A 20,111-nucleotide genomic window follows, 5' to 3' on the forward strand; every position below is an offset into this window, starting at 1 on the left:
TAATAAAATTAGAGGATAGATGCAAACTATCGATCCTATTACGATACTAGTTCCGATACCAATATTTAGCATCCATGATATCGATATGTGGATCGATCTGGCTACTTTTAGTATGTACGTGAATCGGGTAGTAAGAGAGCTGAGGTGTAGTTGGGAGCAAGACCACAAAGGTATTAGTCAATGACAGCTTAAAATAAATTCTAATAGTTTAGTTTATGCAACTCTTAGCATTTTTGCACACGGTCATATCCATCACACAGGACCCTTTGTTATATTTCCTTTTCCCTGAGTGACACCTCCCAGGCGAACCTTCATCGCAGACTGCAGCTGTTTTCCACACATTTCGCGAACTTTGCTTCCGCCATACTTGACTCCTGCTGCCTCAAATCTCTGTATTAAGCTTCTTCACTTAAACTTAACACAGCCATGTCAGCGGTGTACATTATTTTTTCAGTCCCCAACTTAAAAAGGCGCTACCTGAAAGGCAAAAATCAGGGCATAGCTACTTTACGTCGTGACGACATTCTACATCCGCCTCCAGAGTTTTCGCTCGCGGTCTTGGCGCGAGACTTGTCCGGTTTGTCGCAGTTGTGTGACTGCAGGTGGAAAACAGCCGTATATTGTTAGAAAAGACAGCGCCAAATGCGCTGGTGGTTGTTTAAAAGGAGAGACTGAAACAATATTTGGACGACCTGGAAGGTAAGTACGTTGTTTCTACTTTCTTTATACTGTATGAAACGTAAAACCTAAGGTAGCTGCTCTGACACAAGGTTACCGATCTGAAGGAAGACCGCAGTCTTAGCAGAAATAGTAGCATAGTAGTATTATAAGTATATAGTATACAGCTCTAAATATGCCACCAATAACATAAGTCAGTTTTCTTCAGCAGGTCCTGTAAATAAGTAGTAGTAATTGTAGTAAAGCTAGATTGCACTCAGTTTGTACCGACACACACTTAACAAGGTTGGTCATCAAGTCAAACACAGCTGAGTAGGTATATGGAAAAATGTGTCGCTTTATTTATTAGGTACTCATTGCTGGTACCTGGTTGGAGTTTCGTTTGCCTTCAGAACAGCCTTAATTCATAGTATTCAACAAGCTGCTGGAAAAATTCCTATGAGATTTTGGTCTTTATTGACATGACAGCATCATACATTTGCTGCAGATTTGGTGGCACTACATCCACGATGAGAATCTCCTGTTTCACCGCAACCTAAAGATGCTGTGTTAGATTCAGGAAAGTGAACTCAGTGTCATGTTTAAGAAACTAGTTAGAGATAATTGAGCTTTATGACATGATGTTATCCTGCTTGTAATCATCCATCAGAAGGTGGGTTCACTGTAGGTATGGTCAGTAGCAATAACTCCGTAGGATGTGTTGTTTAAACAATGCTCAGTTTGTACTAAAGGGTCCAAAGCATACCAAGGAAATATCCTCTACACTATTACACAAGCAGCAGCAGCCTGAACCACGTTTTCACCAAATTATGACTCTACTGTCTGAATGTCGCAGCAGAAATTGAGGCTCATCAGACCAGGTACCATTTTCAGGTCTTCTTTTGCCCAATTTTGGTGAGCTTGTGGTAATTGTAGCTCCAGTTTCCTTTTCCTAGTTGACAGGAGTGGCACCCAGTGTGGTTCTCTGCTGCTGTAGGCCATCTACTTCAAGGACACGTTTGAGACGCTCTTTTGCTAACCTTGTTTGTAAGGAGTAATTATTTCAGCTTGAGTTTTTGTGATTATTCTGACAATTTTAGGTCACTTACGCTGATCCCCTGGACCTCAAGGCACCCTGATGGTGTGTGGACTTATTCATGATGAACTGTGAACTTTTGGCAACGTGCAGTGCTCTAGGTTATCTGGAGGGAGACACCTATCACAAGGAGGCTGATTGCTTAGGTGAGTCCTATTTGAAGTGTAAATATATATGTAGTTGTTGTTTTGATCCAGAACAGTCCTCTCACAGCTGCCGTGTCTCTATGTTACAGAGAGCGTGAAAGACTTGATTCGCTATTTACGCCATGAAGATGACGCCCGTGATGTCCGGCAGCAGTTGGGTGAAAGCCAGATTGTACAGAATGACCTTCTGCCTATTATCATTCAGCACAGACAGGACAAAGCCTTATTTGATGCCTGCATCAGGTACCAATCCTGAGAAGTCTCATCTATAAAATATATGTGTATATATATAAATATGCTCATCTGTATTTTAGCGAAGGTTGTTTGGGTATATTTTTTATCTTATTTTTGTGTTATGTGATATGTTTTGTGATTCTGGAGTAAAGATTGATTGATAGGTAAGTGACAGTGACAAATAAAAATAGTAATATTGTCCTTTAATACAATTCGTGTAACATGTGTTACTATGGTGACACATTATTGTTAGAAAATTAATAAATTTGATTCTCTGTCAATACCAGTTGGTTTAAAAAACAATCTGTTACTTAAAATCTCTCTTTCTTTTTTTTCTAGACTCATGGTCAACCTCACGCAGCCTGCCATGCTCTGTTTTGGTAAAGTCCCAGATGACCCGGTGTTCAGGCATCACTTTTTGCAAGTGACATCTCATTTGCAGGCTTATAAGGAGGTATTTGAAGCGCAATAAAGCAAGGATTTTATAAAAAGTGGTTTTTATGTAATTACAAACAAAATATTTGCAGACAATGTTTTTATAAAGCACACAATAAAAGTATCACTGTTGCCACTTTATCATTATCTTTAATTTTCAGGCATTTGCCAGTGAGAGTGTGTTTTGTATCTTGAGTGAGACATTGTACAACCTTCTACAACTTGTGAGTATTTCACTTGTTCAGATTTTTGTTTTCATTGAGCAGTTTCCACTCAGAGTAAAAATGCTTCTGATTCTTCATGCCTTTCTGTCTGCATCCTCACCTTTGGTCACTCAGGACTGGGAGCAGAGACAGGAAGAAGATAACCTGCTGATAGAGAGGATTTTGCTGCTGGTTAGAAATGTGCTTCATGTACCTGCAAACCCCAGTGAAGAGAAGGTTTGACTTAAAAAAGAATTATGCTGATTCCATATAAGTGCAAGTTCTTCCCATCCCTAATCTCTCTCTTTTTATCCTTTATTTGCAGAAAGTGGATGATGATGCCAGTGTCCATGATCAAGTGCTGTGGGCCATTCACATGAGCGGCTTTGATGACCTGATCAAGTTCCTGGCCTCAGCACAGAGTGAGCAGCAGTGGAGTATGCATGTGTTGGAAATCATCTCCCTTATGTTCAGAGACCAGGTTAGACAGAAAGATCCATTTTGGGAGTGCACATCTAAATGTTCTAGCTGTTCTCTGTTTCAGTGGGTTTTGTTATTTTTGTTGTTGTTGTTTTCTTTCTTTACAGACTCCAGAAGCTTTGGTGAGTGCCGGCCATGCTCGTTCAGCAGAAGAGAAGAAGAAGGACTCTAATGAGCTGGAGGCACTGAGGCAGAAGGAGCATGCAGAGAAACATTCCCGCACTTTACAGAGAGGGACCAGGTGCAGACACACAGATGTTCTTTAGTGCCAAGTTTACCGTTGCCAATTACAGAAGAGTTTAAATGCACATAGATTTTCAAGTGGTGATGGGCCAGAGGTCCTGGGTAAACAAGGGTTCCAACTTGAACCTCTGATCTTCTCAGTCAAAATCACTTCCTTGCTGCAATTCGGAACTGTTTACAATAATGTGTATTACATTAGAAGTATCTGTGAACTAGGAATACTTCTGGGTGAGGTGCAGCTACAGAAGAGTTGCAGTAAAAAAATAGTTTCATGGCAAAAGTCAGCATAGCATTAAGACACATGGTGGAGTTGCAACAAGTTGGTTTAGAATGAGCGCAGATGGATGGATAAATGTCATTATATGCTTGCAAAAATGTTCCCAAAAACACTATAGCATCCTGAGTACTGAGACACAATGTATATGCTGTTGTTTTCCTCTTAGACACTCTCGCTTCGGAGGGTCTTTTGTTGTTCAAGGACTGAAGGCAATAGGGGACAAAGATGTGATCTATCACAGGAACCTTCAGAATGTGAGCTGTTCAATTTCCGTTATGAAATCTTTCCATTAAGAGATCGTGTTAAGAGAAAATAATTTATTGTGTCTGTTTTATTTATTTATTTTTTTTAAGTTCAAAAATTACACTCACGACATTGGCAAAGCAGTGAGACGTGTTCCCAAGAGGCATCGAAAGGCCCAAGAAAGTGGGGAGAAACGACGTTCGGCCTTAAATGTTCGACTTTTCCTGCGAGAGTTTTGTGTGGACTTCTTGGAGAACTGCTACAATCGACTCATGTACCTCGTTAAGGTCGGCTGCTGTTATGTGTCTTATTTTTTTGTATAGATGCACAGTGACATGCTGAACACAAGTTTTTCTCAGCTAAATTATTAAAATGGTTTTTTGTGAACAGGAAGATGCTTCTTACCTCGACATCTAAAACCATCGAAAACATCCAAAAAGGGCATCTAAGGTTTTTTGTTTTCACCAGATTTTTGTCTTTGTCTTCTCAACAGGAAAGCCTCATTCGTGAGCAGACTCAGCAACATGATGAGACCTATTACCTGTGGGCACTCAGCTTTTTCATGGCTTTCAACAGAGGCAGTTGTTTCCGTGCCGACCTAGTTTCTGAGACCATGTCAATCCGGGCGTTTCATTTTATTGAGCGCAACATTACCAACTACTATGAGATGCTGCTCACAGACCGGAAAGAGGCCACTTCTTGGTCCCGCAGGTAAGGCGATCGTTTAGAAGCTGGTTAATGGAATCGAATACTTGAGTCGGCCCAACACTGCTGCGATTTGTTCCTTTTAGGATGCACTTGGCACTAAAGGCATATCAAGAACTGCTGCTAACTGTGAATGAGATGGACAGATCGCAGGATGAAAGCATCCGGCAGAGTTCCAGCGTCATTAAAAGTAAGATTGTAGGTTTAAAAGTTTATATATAACTTTTGTTCAAGGTGAACAGTTTTTCACATGGTCTTCTAGCATATGTATAGTTATGATCAGACATTTGGGCATGAATGTCATGGTAAATTTGGGCTTTTGTACAACATAAATCTTAAATGATTTTAAAAAAGAAGACTTTAGTTCACAAGTTTTAATTTATTTTGGATTTTCTCTGAACCACGCAGGGTCAAAGTATACAAACAGTCTCAAATATGTACCACTAATACACTCTTTTAACAAGTGGTGCTGAAGGTTTTACAGTGACTTTCAACTCGCCAAGGCCTATTAATTTCTCGCTCATGGTCATGATTGAGTACAACTGGCATGAAAAGGATTTGCTTGATAGCACTCATTGGATTGACAATTGTTAAGTACAATGGGGAAGCCCAAGAACTTCACAGACGTGCTAAGGAGAATTGTAGATTTGCACAAATTGGGAAGATTTCTTGGAGCCATTTCTAAACAACTGCAGATTCTAAGATCAGTAATTCAGACTTTGCCAAAGTCTGGAACAAGACCCAAACTGTCACCCTCAGATGAGAGGAAATTGGTCAGGAACAACCCAGGAACAACCCAGGAACCTCAAGGCTCAAGCCTGCCATAAACTGGAAACTGCTGAAAGACCAGCATCACTGTCCACAGTGAAGTGGATTTTACATCACCATCAATTGAGAGACAAGCCAAATGCCTTCTGGATAAAAGTTTTAGGGTCAGATGAGACAGAGATTGAGCTGTCAAGAGGTATGTATGGAGGAGGGAAGGTAAGGTCTTCAAACTTGACTTAATTTGCTGCCAGTGGTACTGGTACATTGCACAAAGTGGATGGAATAATTAACAAGGAGGACTACCTCCAAATTTTTCACCTTCCCCTCAAATCAGCAGCTAGAGGATCGTTACTAATATGAGCCAGATATTAGTGGTATATGTTTGAAATATAAATTCATACTTATTCACCCAAGACATACTGTAGAATTATTCCAACCTGGAACAAGAACAACTCACAGAAATTGTTAAAATCCAAAAATAACCACAACATTCATGCCCATCATGAGCCGATGTAAACTTCTGTCCACAACCGTGTATACCACTAAGACAATCCCCAGTGTTTGAGTTTGTCTCATCTGTTTACTTTTACTTTCTAGGTAACATATTCTACCTGATGGAGTACAGAGAGATTTTCCTGACCTTGCTGAGAAAGTATGATGAAACCAAGCAACCTCAATCCTACCTCAAAGACCTGGTAGAGTCAACTCACCTCTTCTTGCGAATGTTAGAGCGCTTCTGCAAAGGCCGCAGAAACTTGATGGTGCAGGTAAGTTCTTGTGCTTAATTTGCAATGTTTGTTTTTTTTCCGCCTGTCCCATTTGGTTCTTTTGCCATCAGAATTATTGTCTAAAGGCCAAGAAAGATGCACAACGGATTTACTTTACCAAATGAACCGTCCCGGCCTTGCCGTATTGGTCTATTTGATTCACCTTTGTTTTTATTGTTTATTTTATTTTATTTTCACTTGCTTTTGTTTTTTGTTTTTTTTAATGTTAACATTTGCTCTGTTAACTCTTCAGAGGAAGAGGGTGAAGCGGAGAAAGTCTCATGGTAAGAAAAAGGAGGCAGCTCCAGAAACTAGTCCAGAGGCCCTGGAGGAGACCTGGAAGATTGTAGAGGAAGAGCTGAAGGGTGCAGGGTTTAAGGTTGGTGTGAAGCTCAGCCTCGAGATGTTTGTTTGGTTATGTAGAAACATGAAATTGGAAAGTTACAAAATAATTTACCATTATCTAGAAACTTATAGACCTGACTGGTAGTTAAAAAGCACCTTTCTGCACCATGTGAGCATTCAGAGTCCTTTCTGCTCTCAGGCACCTGATCTCACTCACATCCATATAGCTGTTTTATCTATGTCTACGTGCTTTATATTCACACACACTCACACTCCAATATTGTTGCATTGTAAGTATATTATAATATTATTATCAGGAGTAGCAGAGAGAAAGCTTTGTTTCAGAGCTGATTTTAGACAAGAGGTCTTAAAAATGTCAAAAACATATCGATGTGACAAACTTGCTCACGCTCAGTGTCTCCTCTTGTCCTCTGTTTGCAGTTGTCTGAATCTTTAACTCAAAGCTTAGTGCCGTTTGATGCCACGTCTGAGACTCCCCTTGAGGATCAGCGTACTGAGGCTATGGTGAGAGTGCAGGATGCTCTGCTGGCTCGAATGGGCCCAGAAGCTCTGGGGCTGCTGCGTGCTGCCAGGTCAGTAAAACTCAGTATTATTTTTTATTTTTTTATTTAAATCTTATAGTGGCCACTGCAAAATGTTTAAAATTTACAGTTTCTGAAGTTAACCACAATAGAGACTCAATTTGAAATCATGTGGATACGAAAAATGCCTTTTCTAGAAGAAGTTTTTAAAGGTTAAAAATTACTTTGTTTATTCAATTATTAAATTAGACTTTTCTTTCAGTTGTCCTAAGTTTCTAAGCAGGCATGTGTAGTTAGGAAAATGTTTGTGTTTTTTTTCCTTTCTTGTCATGCTCAGAGAGGTGTGGCCAGAGGGAGATGTGTTTGGTTCAGCTGATGTGGAACCTGAAGAGGAACTGGAACTCCTTAAGCAGATCCTCCATGCCAAACTGCCAAGTAAGTATTGAAATGTATATTTATCATTCTTTTGCAAAAGCCTCCATGCAGGATTCAAACCTTTGCTTTTGACTTCAGGGTCATCTCAGACTGCTGTGGTGGAGGAGGAGGAAGAGGAGGAGGATGGGCCAGAGATGGAAGAGGAAGAGCTGGAGTCTGTCCAGGTTTCTGAAACAGAGTTCAAATTTCTAGACTTCATCAAGAGGTGAGAAGTAACTTGTGGCAAATCTGTGCTGTAATCCATGCTAAATGTTGCCTTAGAGTCTGTTTGCATACAGTTCTGTGACTTTCCTAATGGGAAGTTTGCCCCTTCTCTTGGTCTTTACAGATTTGCCAACCCCGGTATTGTTCATCCGTACCTTCTCCTGCTGAAATCCTATTCAAAAAACACCCCACACACAAACCACTGCATTGCTCGAATGCTGCACCGCCTGGCTGTTGACCTTAAAATGGACGCCCTGCTCTTCCAGTTGTCAGTTTTCCACATTTTCAACAAAATCTTAAATGACCCTGCTGCAGCTGCTTACCAGGTAGGGTAACAACACTGGAGGAAGGCGTTTGGTAATCCTAGTTAAGTTTCTCTGACATCTGTGTGAGATAGCTCACTATGGGAGGTTCCTACCGATGCTAAATTCTGATACCAGAATATCCACATTCAGGGACTACCCTGACGGTGGATAATAAATCAGTTATGTCTGAAGCGCTCTTTGTAGAAGAAAATAAGGTTGCCTGGTGTGCAGCCAGAACATGCACTAAAGGGAGGGGACGCTGTTACATTCAGGTGAGGGAAGCTTCTGTGACTGATAACACCGGAGGGCACCTGGCATGTCAGATATCTAGCAATTAAAAAGAACACTTTCTTCTGCAAGCTGTTGATATAAAGCTTAGATATTACACAATCGCTTACATGTTTTTTTCCTCTTCTCCATCACAGGAACTAGTGACTCTTGGCAAATATTTAGTGAAGCGGTTCGTTTCACTGGCAGCACAGAACAATAAAGCGTATGTGGAGCTGCTGTTCTGGAAAAATGTGGGAGCTGTGCGTGAGATGACAGAAGGCTACACCAAAGAGTGGGTGCTTTTCTTTTTTCAGGTTCTGTTTACATAGACTTAATACATGTGTTCATGTAAAGTCATTTTCACATGTGCACTGCAGCCCTGAACTATTATAGACATTATAATACAGAGAATAATCTCATGTTTCTAGGCAGCGCCCCTTGTGTGCCCAATTACTTTCTCGTCGCTCATGTGTGAAAACAGTTCATGTGTCATATCATATGTGTAACAATGTAAAGCATGCATATGTATTTATGTCCATAATTTGAAGTATTGCATGTCATTGTTGTGAATCTGTTAGAGAGGAAAAGAGACCAGCATGGACTGAAGAGGAGGAAGAGGAATTGCGCAGACTCTACGAGGAGCACCGTGACTCTGACGGTTGGCTTTGTTTGCTGTTTGCACATCTTTTCTTGTCTCTTATAAGGAGTGTTGGGGTCATTACTCAAAAAAATGGAACATGTTAAATATTACTTATTCCTTTTGGGGCTTTTCTTTTGTTTTGTTTTAGGTAATGCATTGAGTTACTTAATGACTGTAGAAATTAAGTTGTTACAGTATTTGTTACATCCTTTTGTGTTACTCTATAACTTGGCCTGAAATACACAGTTAAATAATTGCCAGTTAAAATAAATCTTATTCTGTAGTCCCACACACATAAATCAACATCCTAATAATAACACGCATGAAACCTTTTATTGCTTGAAATCAAAGCAAATTTAGAAATCACCCAAAGTAACTTTAGAGCAGTTGTTACTGCAGTTCTACTGTAGAAATATGTACACATAGAAATAGCTTTTTAATTCATTTTTGACTGTCAAACCAGCTTATTAATAATTGAACCATTGGAGCACCATAACAACATAATTCTAACTGTGACATGATTACTGAGTTAAGTAAGTGATGTGTTACTGAAAAAGTAATGTGACCACATTAATGTGTTACTTCAGAGTATATTACACCCAAAACTTGTTATAAGTTACTAAATATACTTGTACATGAAGCTTCTGACTGCTGACTCTTGTGCATAGTGCCAGACATAGTGGAGACTCTCCTGCCATTACTAAGCAACAGCAACCGCACTCGGCGTCAGGTAGTGACGCAGCTGGTACATATGCGCCTGGTGGGCAATGCTAAAGAACTGAAGAAACCCAAGTATGTACTTGATTTATTTTCAATGAAGGATGTAATGCAAACTAATAATACAAGGCTGCCGTTAAAGAATTTTTGTCATATTCAAAGGAAAGGTACTGGAATTGTTCTGTGGACTGAAGAGCAAGAGCTGGAGTTGCAGATGCTGTTTGAGGAGTACAGAGACTCTGATGGTAACAGATATTCTCTTATTTTTAAACGCATGACAGAAAAATTAAATTTTACCTTTCATCTGTCCTCTGTTCCAATCTCAGTAAATTAAGCATGAATGCTTCACAGTATGTGTGTCCAGTTTTGACTGATAAAACCTCTGCTTTCACAGATGTGCTGGGTAGCATCATGAAGAAGCTCACTGCTAAGCGCTCCCGAGCACGTGTGGTGGACAAGCTGCTCAGCATGGGCCTGGTGTCTGAGAGACGAGAACTGTATAAGAAGAGAAGTCGGAGTGCTCACGGGAAGAGCACTGGAAAAGGAATGGTAGCTACTTTAGTCTTTTATACTTAAAATATAAGAGATTAAAAACTTCAGAACAAATAAGATTTGTTTCGGGGTCAACCTTCAGGATCAATAAAGTTTTATTGAATTGAATTGAAGTGAATTATATTTGAAGAAATGTCAATTTCTTAATAAATTTAAACTCATTTTTTGATGCAGACTGAAGAAGAGTTCTTGGCTGAACTCACACAAGGCACCCAGGATGATCCTGTGGACAGAGATGATGAATATGAGCAAGAGGATGAGTCTGAGGAGAGTGAGGCAGAGGACCTTGAAGAGCAGGAAAGTGAAAGACCACTAAATGGTGGCAGGAGGAGCCGAGGCATGCACTCTACAGGAGGAAGGAGACCTGATGTAGAGAAAATGGTGTATGCTCTGAAACAGGAAGGTGAGACAAAGGCCAGATTGCCCCTGTGTTCTCACTGATCAGAGAGGATGAATGGATAACATGTAATGCGATGATGTGGATTTAATGTTTGTAGTAAGATATTAAAATCTGGATTTTTTTCCCCCCCATAGGCATGTCTGGACCTTTGTTGTGGCTACAGAATTGTCTGAACAAAACTGCAGATGATCGTGAAAATGACGGTGAGTGCATCTGTCAACAAAAAAAAAACAAACATTTTCCAGACATTGTTTTTTTTTCTGCTGTTGGTGATTTTAGGAAGATATGGATGCATGCTGCACAGTGCGTTTAAAGCATGTTGTAATTACTTTTATTTGGCGCGATATTGAAATGATTGTGGTCCGTTTCCCAGGTTTGTCTCAGCCTGTTCCACTGGCCCCGTTCACAGAGTCAAATGAAGAAGCCATGGAAAACAAGAGCTTCCAACGACTGTTGCGCAAATTGGGAATGCGAGCACCTGCAAATGAACAGGTGTGTGCTTGTATGCGAGTGATATTTCACTGTCAAATGAGTCATGTGACATTATTCTGTGCTGTAGTCCTACTCCTAATCTGTTTTGTGCGACTGTAGTTTGGGCTGAATTAGAGAAATCTATATTTAGAAATGACACAGAACTACATTAAATACAAAAGAAAAAACTTGAGGTGAGTGTTGTTGAAAAGGGTTTTTGTTGTTGTTGTTGTTTTTTGGTAACTAGGAGTCCTTCTGGAGAATCCCTGCAAAGATCAGTGTATCTCAGCTCCGGAGTGCAGCTGCAGCTCTCAGCCCTGAGGAGGACAAACCTAAAAATGATGATGAGCAAGATGGGACCAGGAGCCCAGCAGAGGAACCCCGTGGGGAGGAAGAGGAGGACGCGTCTCATGAACAGAGAGCTCAGGCCCTGAGAGCTCTGCTGCTTGCACGCAAGAGGAAACGATACACCGCTGAGGATGCAGGTATATGTGGCAGATTTATTTTCTGTCTAGGATGAAACCATTTAATTACAGCTTACAGCACTTTGGCTTGTCACATAGCCAACAATGTAGCAGTAACCTTGAGTAATAATTAATGTAGTAGTTTAATCTGTTACAATAGCATTGTTCTCATAGGTTGTGAAGAACTGACCACTGTTTGTTTGCATCTGTAGTTTAGGAAAAAAGTAACAAAGCTTTAAGTTTGAAAAAAAGAATTCAGCTGCCTAATGCAGATGTTGTAGATTAAATCGAGGGTCATTTTGCTCCTGTGAAGCAAAGACAGAAGATGGTTTGAGGATTAGGATTAGCTGCCATCTTTAGTATACTGTAAAAGCTATAGACAGGAGCTGAGAAAAACAAAAGCTCCCTAAAGTGGTTTGGGGGGTGAATTCAGCCCTCTGGAGGTCTGCAGTCTAGACAGTGGAAACTTAACTGAATATAAAACAAATCAAAGAAGTGGAAGCTGGGCCTTATGCCAGGAAGCAGGTTTGGCCAACGACTCTGAGTTTATTAACCGTGAGATGAGGGAAATTTTGGCTTTTATGTTCATCCCTGAGTCACTTAGCAGACTCTGTGAACTAAACCTGGTTGTTGGCAGGTTTATTTCAACAAACGGAGTTTCCCTGACTCCCTCACATGAGCGCTTTTTAATCGTTTAGTTGTTAGAATACCTAAAAAGAAGGAGACAGTGATTTATTATCAGCTCAGAATAAAATAGTCTCCATCTTTGTGACTGTGGACATTAATGCAGCTGTCAGACTGTCAGCCAGTTTCCCTGCACTGGACACTTTTACTGTACCATAAGTTTATAACCGATCAATCGTCGGTTATAATGTGTCGTACTATAATCGGTCAAAGAGCTGCATCTCAGACTTAATGTGAATACTTGAGTGAAGATGAGGCTGAAAAGATTTTGATCCTGTATCTGCTAAAAATCTCAGACAAGTTTGCATTTCAGTGACCCCCGAATCTCAAGGTCAAGGGACTTGAGGGCGGATCTATCTGTTGCTCTCTTGGTAACTAATGTCAAAGATCAAACGGTAAACGTTGTCTTAGCTGTTTCTCCAGATTTGTATCCTCAGTTTGAGTCGCCTACACTTTGTCCCTGTCAAGTTATGTTTGAATAATTTGATTTACAAAAACAAAATAAATGTAAAATTAGGATTCCAGCTTCATCTAGTACAAATTCAACTTAACAGGTATTACTGACTAAAATTACACTTTTCTTTCCTCGTTTTTCTTTTGGTTTTTTTGTTGTTGTTTTTTTTTTAAGATAAATCCACCAGATTTTAAATGGAGGCTTTGCTCTTTATTTACCTGTTGCCATGGTGAATCCTGGTCTCAGAGCTTCACTGATGAGGACTTCTTTTCTACTCTCTATATAAAACTCAGTTTAATTTTTAATGTTGAATGTGCTTCCTATACTATTTAGCAGTTTTATCATCTGTCTGTGAAGCACTGCTATGTTGTATTGGGTATATTTTGGCTATGCCTTGTATTTTATTTATGCAAGTTATGCCAAACATGTTTTTGTTGTAGTTGCATCTGAAATTGCTAGAAAAAAGCAGGGTGCACATAATATAAAGTCAGAAAGCACATGTTATGATGAGAGTCCTCTGCTGTGCCAGTTTGGGCAAAGCAGTACAGCTGCGTTAGAATCAGGATGGGAAATGGCTGCAATGCTGGTAAAATTAAGAAGTTGCATGTGTACCGTTAATCGGGGATGGAGCAGTAATTACACTGATGTGACTTGTGTTCATACTGGGCTTTTTGTTGTTGTGGGGGGTTTTTTAAGCTCCTGAGTCAGATGCCGCTCCTGTCGATGACACACATGATGTAAATGAAAGGTGAGGTCTCATCCTATGATTTTTATTAACTAGTAAACATAAGGCGAAAATCCTCAGAGGATTAACTCTTTAAATATCCATGTTTACATCAGTTCCCAGGACAGCACCTCAACTAAAAGAAACAGAAGCAGAGTTTTGGACGATGACGAGGAGAACGGTATTGTGCTCCTGCTTGTTTGAAGGGTTCACTGGTGTTTGATTATGACAGAGCTTGATTCATTCATTTCATTTCATCATTTTGCTCACACGTTGCTGTCTTTGCAGACAAAGACTCCGCTACTGCAGCGGCTATGGATACAAATGGCGATGAAGATTCAGACAAGGAGGACATCTCTGCTCCTGTGAAGAGAAGACGCGTGGTCTTAATTGAAGAAGAGGAAGAGGAGGATTAGAGACGGCCTTTAATGGGCTGTAAAACTTCAGATGGGAGATGCATTAAAAGTCCCGCATGTTGCACGCAGCCCGCTGGAGACCTGAAGTCCAGACAGGATAAACTATTAATGGATTACTAAAAAAAAGTAACCCAAAAGAACATATGGAAAATTAGCCTGTGTAAAAAAAAAAAAAAAAGAAAAAAAAAAAAGAAAAAAAGAGAAGAAACAAATCTTCTTCTTTTTGTTCTCCAAGTGGACAATTTATTGGCATTTCCTGCTAAAGAAGTTCTGCTGGTCTTTAATTTTGTTAGTCTACATATGTTCTTAAAAGGTTCCCAAATAGATATCCATCAATGCTGGGAAGGTTGTGCATCATGTTTACTCTAAGATTAAACTTTTTATCTGAATGCTGTTCCATACAAGTCTTATGTATATTTTCAAGTTCTTGTCAGTGTTGACTTGGGACTTGATAATTCTATTCAAGTGTACTGATTAATAAAACCACACTGTTGACAGAATACAAAAATGGCTTCCTGGCAGGATTTTTTTGTTGTTGTTGTACGTTGGCCTGTGTTGCACCACTAGGGGGCGTATACATGTTATTAACTAAGAATTAAGTATAGAATTAGTAACACAGACTCATTTTTTTTTTCTCTTTATTGCTTTCAAATGTGGCTTTCAGTTTTTGAAAAAAAATGGCTTTACAGTTACAGAGATGTACAAGACAGCCGGAACAAATAAAAATTCTTCTTTGGTTCAGTCATACTTGTGAAAAACGCAAAAAAAAAAAAAGATCCCAAGAATAAATGTGTGATTCGGTTTCCTTCCACGTGTGGATCTTGCATCTAGTCTGCAGTCACCGCCTCTAGTCGTCCACGTTTTCCAGCTGGGTTGGAGGTGGTCTTTGTCCTCACATCTGGACCACGTTTGTAACTTCCTGTCACAGCATCTGCTCTGCCCCCATCCCACAGAGCCAGAAGCAGAGCTGACAATCTACAGACACTGCTGTGAGTTAAGCATGTGTGGGTGGAGTCCTTAAAGCTGAGAGGTTAAAGGTACATCACTTCCTGTGAACAGTAAAATGGTCTACATGAATTTAAGGGTCAGACACTTTAGTTGTTAGCAGTGACTCAGGATTTGTGACCAGAAGCATTCGTCTGATGTGAATGAGGCATCGTGTTGCCCAATTGATTAAATATTTAGAAGTCTAACAAATGGTAACTCAAATGGAAGTTGACTTTTCATTAAAAAAATTAAAGGACATTTGATTTTTAAAGTGTGTATGTTTGTACTCAACTGTTTCCTTTAATAAACAGTTGTTTAGTTGTTGCCCCAAGGTGACTGTGGCACTTTTTCTCAGCAGATATGAAACTGTTGCTTTTTATTTCCTGTATTTCTCGGGACTTTTTGTAGTTTAAAGAAAGCTGTAATTTTTAAAAGTAGTTCAGCAACAAACAGGTCCTCTAAGGATTTAATGCCTTACAAAACTGAACCCACTGACAGCACCCATTCAATTTCAAATCCATGAAAACTATTAAATCATACATTGGGCATAAGGCAATTAGTCATTCTCCTTCTTTAGATTGCCTTGGGGCGCTGTGCGTTTGTGGGTAGATTCTCTGGAAAATGTACCTGCCTATTCCATTGTAAGGACTGGGGGAAAAAACACAACTTCCTGATATTTTTGTCGTACTGCAGTTTATCTCAGAATACATGTGTAATTGAGTTTCATGCCACAGCATGATAAGAAAATGCACAAGGTTTGTCAGACCAATGATTTACAATACATGATTCAAGCGTGACTGAGCACATCCAACAATGATTTCCATACGCAAATGTGGATGGGGGGGGACACAGAGAGAGTGGTAAACAACACGTGTGGGTGTTGGTTTCAACCGACAGGGCCGTGGCTGGGGCTATTGCTCAACAACACTCATGCACAACCAACTCATCTGACTGTGAAAGAAAAAAAGTGCTCCTACAAGCAGCGCTCACAGCTGCAGCTCATTTCTGAATGTACCAGCGCAATCCTCGAGGTCCTGTGTCACCAGTTGTTACTCTCTGTACCCAAGTCACTCCCTGTGTGAGCACTGAAGTAGAAACAAATGAGTTGGCCTGTAAACAAATTGACCTACACATCTAAACACTTGTCTCTGTTTTAACACGCAGAGCTCGACAGGCCTCATATATATATGTATTAGTCATATTTTTTTATGTTTTCCCATTTTTAAAGGATGGGATATTTATGAAAAGTCTCCTCTCAGTTATTGCAAATAAGTTAATTAAGTAACAAAGGTAACCAGCAAATTAATAGAAATATTAACAGCAACAGTGGTTGTAGTCTTGGTGGCCGGTGATCGGTCAGCCAGGGCCTCCGCTCCTGGACGCCGCCCGACACAGAATGCACCAGACCCTTACGGCGCCTCCTGTGGGTGGTGGGCCTGCAGGAGGATGGGCCCATGTCCCTTTTTCAGGCTGTGCCCGGCCGGGCCCCATGGACTAAGGCCCGGCCACCAGACGCTCACCCTTGGGCACCCTCCCCGGGCCTGGCTCCAAGGCGGGGGCCTGGTACCCCTATCCCGGGCAGGGTGAACTGTCCCTTTGATGTTCTACTCATAGGGGTCTTCTGAATGACTCTTGTCTGGTCCCTCACCCAGGACCAATTTACCATGGGAGACCCTACAGAAGATATCAGATCATCCCAGAAGAGCCCCTGGACAACATAGCCCCTGGGACACACAAACCCCTCCACCACGATAAGGTAGCGATTCGCGGAGGGAACGGGATACAAGCGGCGATAATGAGCTTCCTCTGAAGGGTACCTGGCCTCTCCCTTAGAGATAGGGTGAGAAGTTTAGCCATCCAGGAGGGACACAGAATAGAGCCCTTGCTCCTCCACATCAAAAGGAGCCAGTTGAGGTGGTTTGGGCATCTGACAAGGATGCCTCCTGGGTATGTCCCACTGGGAGGAGACCCCGGGGCAGACCCAGGATGAATTGTGTTGATGAATTGTTAATAAATATGGTGCAGCAATGGCATGTCTGAAGAGGGGGTATGTGGTCGTTTCATAACTCATGACACGCTGCTCTGCCCTCCATAAGCTACCTTTACATTTTAAAAGTATCAGTATTTGTATCAGCAATACTGGACCTGGATTACTTGGTATTGGATTGTTAGTGAAATTTGCAGTATCGCATACCTCCCCGATATGATTGGCCCCTGCAGGGCCCCTCCTCCAAACAATATCATTGTACTACAGTTCCATTAATCTAACCACTGGATTAGAGCATGGATAGAACCAGTAAGATTGTAACTAAGTAAAAAAAAATTATTACTTTACTGAAGGACAGGTTTAATGTACTTGTATTTTATTTAAGTATTTCTGTGTTTTGCTTTCTGCTTTTACTCTACTAAATTTTGGATGCAAATATTGTAGTTTGTATTCCGTACCATTTTTGTAAAGCTTTAATGGTTAACACATTCACCTTATATGCAAAAGATCTGCATTTCGAGGCTGGAAATAGACACAAAACTCAGCGTCAGTGGATCGCAAACTATTGTATTCCTAGTGCCAGTCCCAAGCCTAGATAAATGGGAGGGTTCCTTCAGGAAGGACATCCAGTGTCAAATCTGTGCCAACTCAAGCATGAGGATCCATCTGCTGTGGCAACCACACTGGAAATAAGGGAGCAGCTGAAAGTATCCATACTTATTTTATTGCTGACAAAATGCATTCCCACAGATCAAGCTTTCCAGCAAATATATAAGAAATTCAAATCAGCAGCAGCTGTAATACTAAAGAGATATGCACTGATCAGTCACTTTGCTAACACTGGGTTGTCTTCAGGACTGCATTATTTCTATGTGGCATAAATTCAACAAGGTGTTGGAAGCATTCCTCTGACATTTTGGGCCATGCTGACATGACAGCGTCACACAGTTGCTGCAGGTTTTGAACTGCTAATCCATGATGTGAATCTCCAGTTCCACCACATCCCAACGGTGCTCTTGAAATCTGGAGGCCATTTGAGTACAGTGAACTCACTGTCATGTTACAGAAAAGTGTTTGAGATGATTTGAGCTACTGATGGTAAGCAACCATCAGAAGATGGGCACACTGGTACACTGTGGTGATAAAAGGATGGATATCATCAGCAACAATAGACTGTGGTATTTAAACAATGCTCATTTGGTACTAAGGGACCCAAAGTGTGGCAAGAAAATATCCCACTCACCATCACACCATCAACAGTCAGAGCCATTGTAACAAGGCAGATTGAATCTACACTTTTATGTTGTTTTCATCTAATTCTGATCCGACCGTCTGAATGCTGCAGCAGAAATCAGCAGTCTGGTTGAACTGTGACATGCTGGTTGCTTACAGCATGTCACAGTAGCTCAAACACTCATCAGACCAGTGAACCCTTTTCCAATCTTCTATTGTCTCATTTTGATGAGCCTGTGTGGATTGTAGCTTCAGTTTCCTGTTTTTAGCTATTAGGAGTGGCACCCAGTGTGGTCTTCTGCTGCTGTAGCTCATCGGCTTCAAGGTTCAACGTCTTGTGCATTCAGGATTCTCTTCCTCATTGCTTGGTTATAACAAATGGTTGTTTGAGTTATTGTTGCCTTCCTATCAGCTTGGTGCAGTCTAGCTATTCTCCTCTGACTTCTCAAGAAGGCATTTTCACCCAGAGAACTGCTGCTCACTGGGGTTTTTTCTCTTCAGACCATTCTCTGTAAACCCTAGAGATGGTTGTGTGGGACAATCCCAGTAGTTCAGCAGTTTCTGAAACACTCAGACCAACCCGTCTGTCATCAACCACTGTGACAGATTCAAAATGACTTATATCAACTTTCTTCATCATTCTGATGCTCACTTTGGACTTCAACATGTAGACACAGTCATCTCAACTATGTGTACAGTAATAGTGTGAGAAATCTTGGAATTGTTTTTGACCAGGATATTATTATTGGGCCCTAACACAGAAAGGCAGACAAACACTGACACTTACATTCACACCTACAGGCAATGTAGAATCACCGATTAGCCTGATCCCACACTTTTCTTTGGACTGTGGAAAGAAGCTGGCGTACCTGGAGAGAACTCATACAGACACATGGAGAACATGCAAACTCAGACGGGCTCCAGTCTTTGGGTCAGCTTTTGCAATTGAAATTTGCTATTGGTTATACAAAATAGACATGGCTGTCCACATATTTTTATACACAGCCGTTTTTTGGGGGTTTTTTTGCATTTGGTACAGAAGTATATTTTGATATTTTTCATAAAAAAACCCCATTTCATTTCATTTCATTTAGTGGGCTGCATGCTGAACTTAGAGCAGCAGTCCCCAACCCCTGGGCCACGGACGGCTACTGGTCTGTGAGTCATTTGGTACCGGGCCGCGAGAGTTGAGACTTTGGTGTGAAATGTATGGTTTTCAGGGTTGGTATCGTTTTTTTTCGTTAACTCGGTTTTCCTGGGTCTTTTCACGTGTGTTATGAATAAATCTTCTTTTTTTCGGTACCGGTACTAGTTTTATTTTGTTGTCTTTATCCACGACACCTTAAAGGCCGGTCCGTGAAAATATTGTCGGGCCGTGGCGCAAAACAGGTTGGGGACCACTGACTTAGAGGACAGAAACCAAGTATCGATCTTATAGCACTAGTATCAGTCCGATACTATCGACATTTGGATCGTTCCACCCATCTCTACCACAAATGGGCAGAACATGCAAAGTCACAAGGCCCCCAGGCTGTACTGGAACTCAGTACCTAGTGTGCACTGACAGTGCTAACAACCACTGTGCTGGCCAAACTGAGGTTATTTCAGAGTAAACCCCTCCCCCCTAGTCTTGTTTTTTGCCCCCCCCCCCCCCCCCCCCCCCCACACACACACACACACACCCTGTCATCTCATTAAGAAAAAATCCTGGATACGCCCCTGTAATTGTAACTAATTCAAACAAATAGTCCTGCTAAGTTGGTTTAGTTAGTTGGTTTAAATGCCCCATAAATCCATAGTAAATGATTTATTAGGCATTCTTTGTCACTTATAAACCCTTTGCAAAGGTTGTCTAAATATGAACTCCCGTTTAGCGTGTCCTTTAAAACCCACTACTCTGTAATCTATATGCAGTACGTGTACGCTGTTGTCTCTCTTACATTCACATGAACCCCCCCTCAGGTGCAGCCACAGTAAAACGTTGAGCTGGGCCCCACTACCCTCCCACTCTCTTTCCCCCTCCCTCC

General features: G+C 41.0%; 1 protein-coding gene across 2 annotated transcripts; it reads left to right on the plus strand.

Moving 5' to 3' along the window:
- Positions 1-548: 548 nt before the first annotated feature.
- On the plus strand, positions 549-14,506 carry timeless (timeless circadian clock). 2 transcript variants are annotated; one of them, XM_085406343.1, is made up of 30 exons: positions 549-699; positions 1,758-1,899; positions 1,989-2,142; positions 2,473-2,587; positions 2,730-2,792; positions 2,907-3,008; positions 3,097-3,252; positions 3,359-3,492; positions 3,938-4,025; positions 4,125-4,301; positions 4,508-4,725; positions 4,806-4,909; positions 6,085-6,254; positions 6,508-6,633; positions 7,041-7,192; positions 7,479-7,576; positions 7,655-7,781; positions 7,905-8,106; positions 8,511-8,647; positions 8,934-9,013; positions 9,664-9,787; positions 9,875-9,957; positions 10,107-10,261; positions 10,439-10,667; positions 10,799-10,867; positions 11,038-11,156; positions 11,383-11,620; positions 13,434-13,485; positions 13,578-13,642; positions 13,750-14,498. In XM_085406343.1, exons 2-30 carry the CDS (start codon positions 1,815-1,817, stop codon positions 13,875-13,877), a joined length of 3,750 nt encoding a protein of 1,249 aa, XP_085262469.1. In that variant the 5' UTR covers positions 549-699; positions 1,758-1,814; the 3' UTR covers positions 13,878-14,498. The 2 variants fall into 2 exon arrangements, with proteins under 2 accessions (XP_085262469.1, XP_085262470.1); XM_085406344.1 differs by lacking the exon at positions 549-699 and having other exon boundaries at positions 1,809-1,899; positions 13,750-14,506.
- Positions 14,507-20,111: the final 5,605 nt, after the last annotated feature.

Source organism: Rhamphochromis longiceps, linkage group LG5 (genome assembly GCF_057381845.1).
Source record: "Rhamphochromis longiceps isolate RC_006_pf linkage group LG5, R_longiceps_female_GT1.1, whole genome shotgun sequence".
NCBI classification, from domain to species: Eukaryota; Metazoa; Chordata; class Actinopteri; order Cichliformes; family Cichlidae; genus Rhamphochromis; species Rhamphochromis longiceps.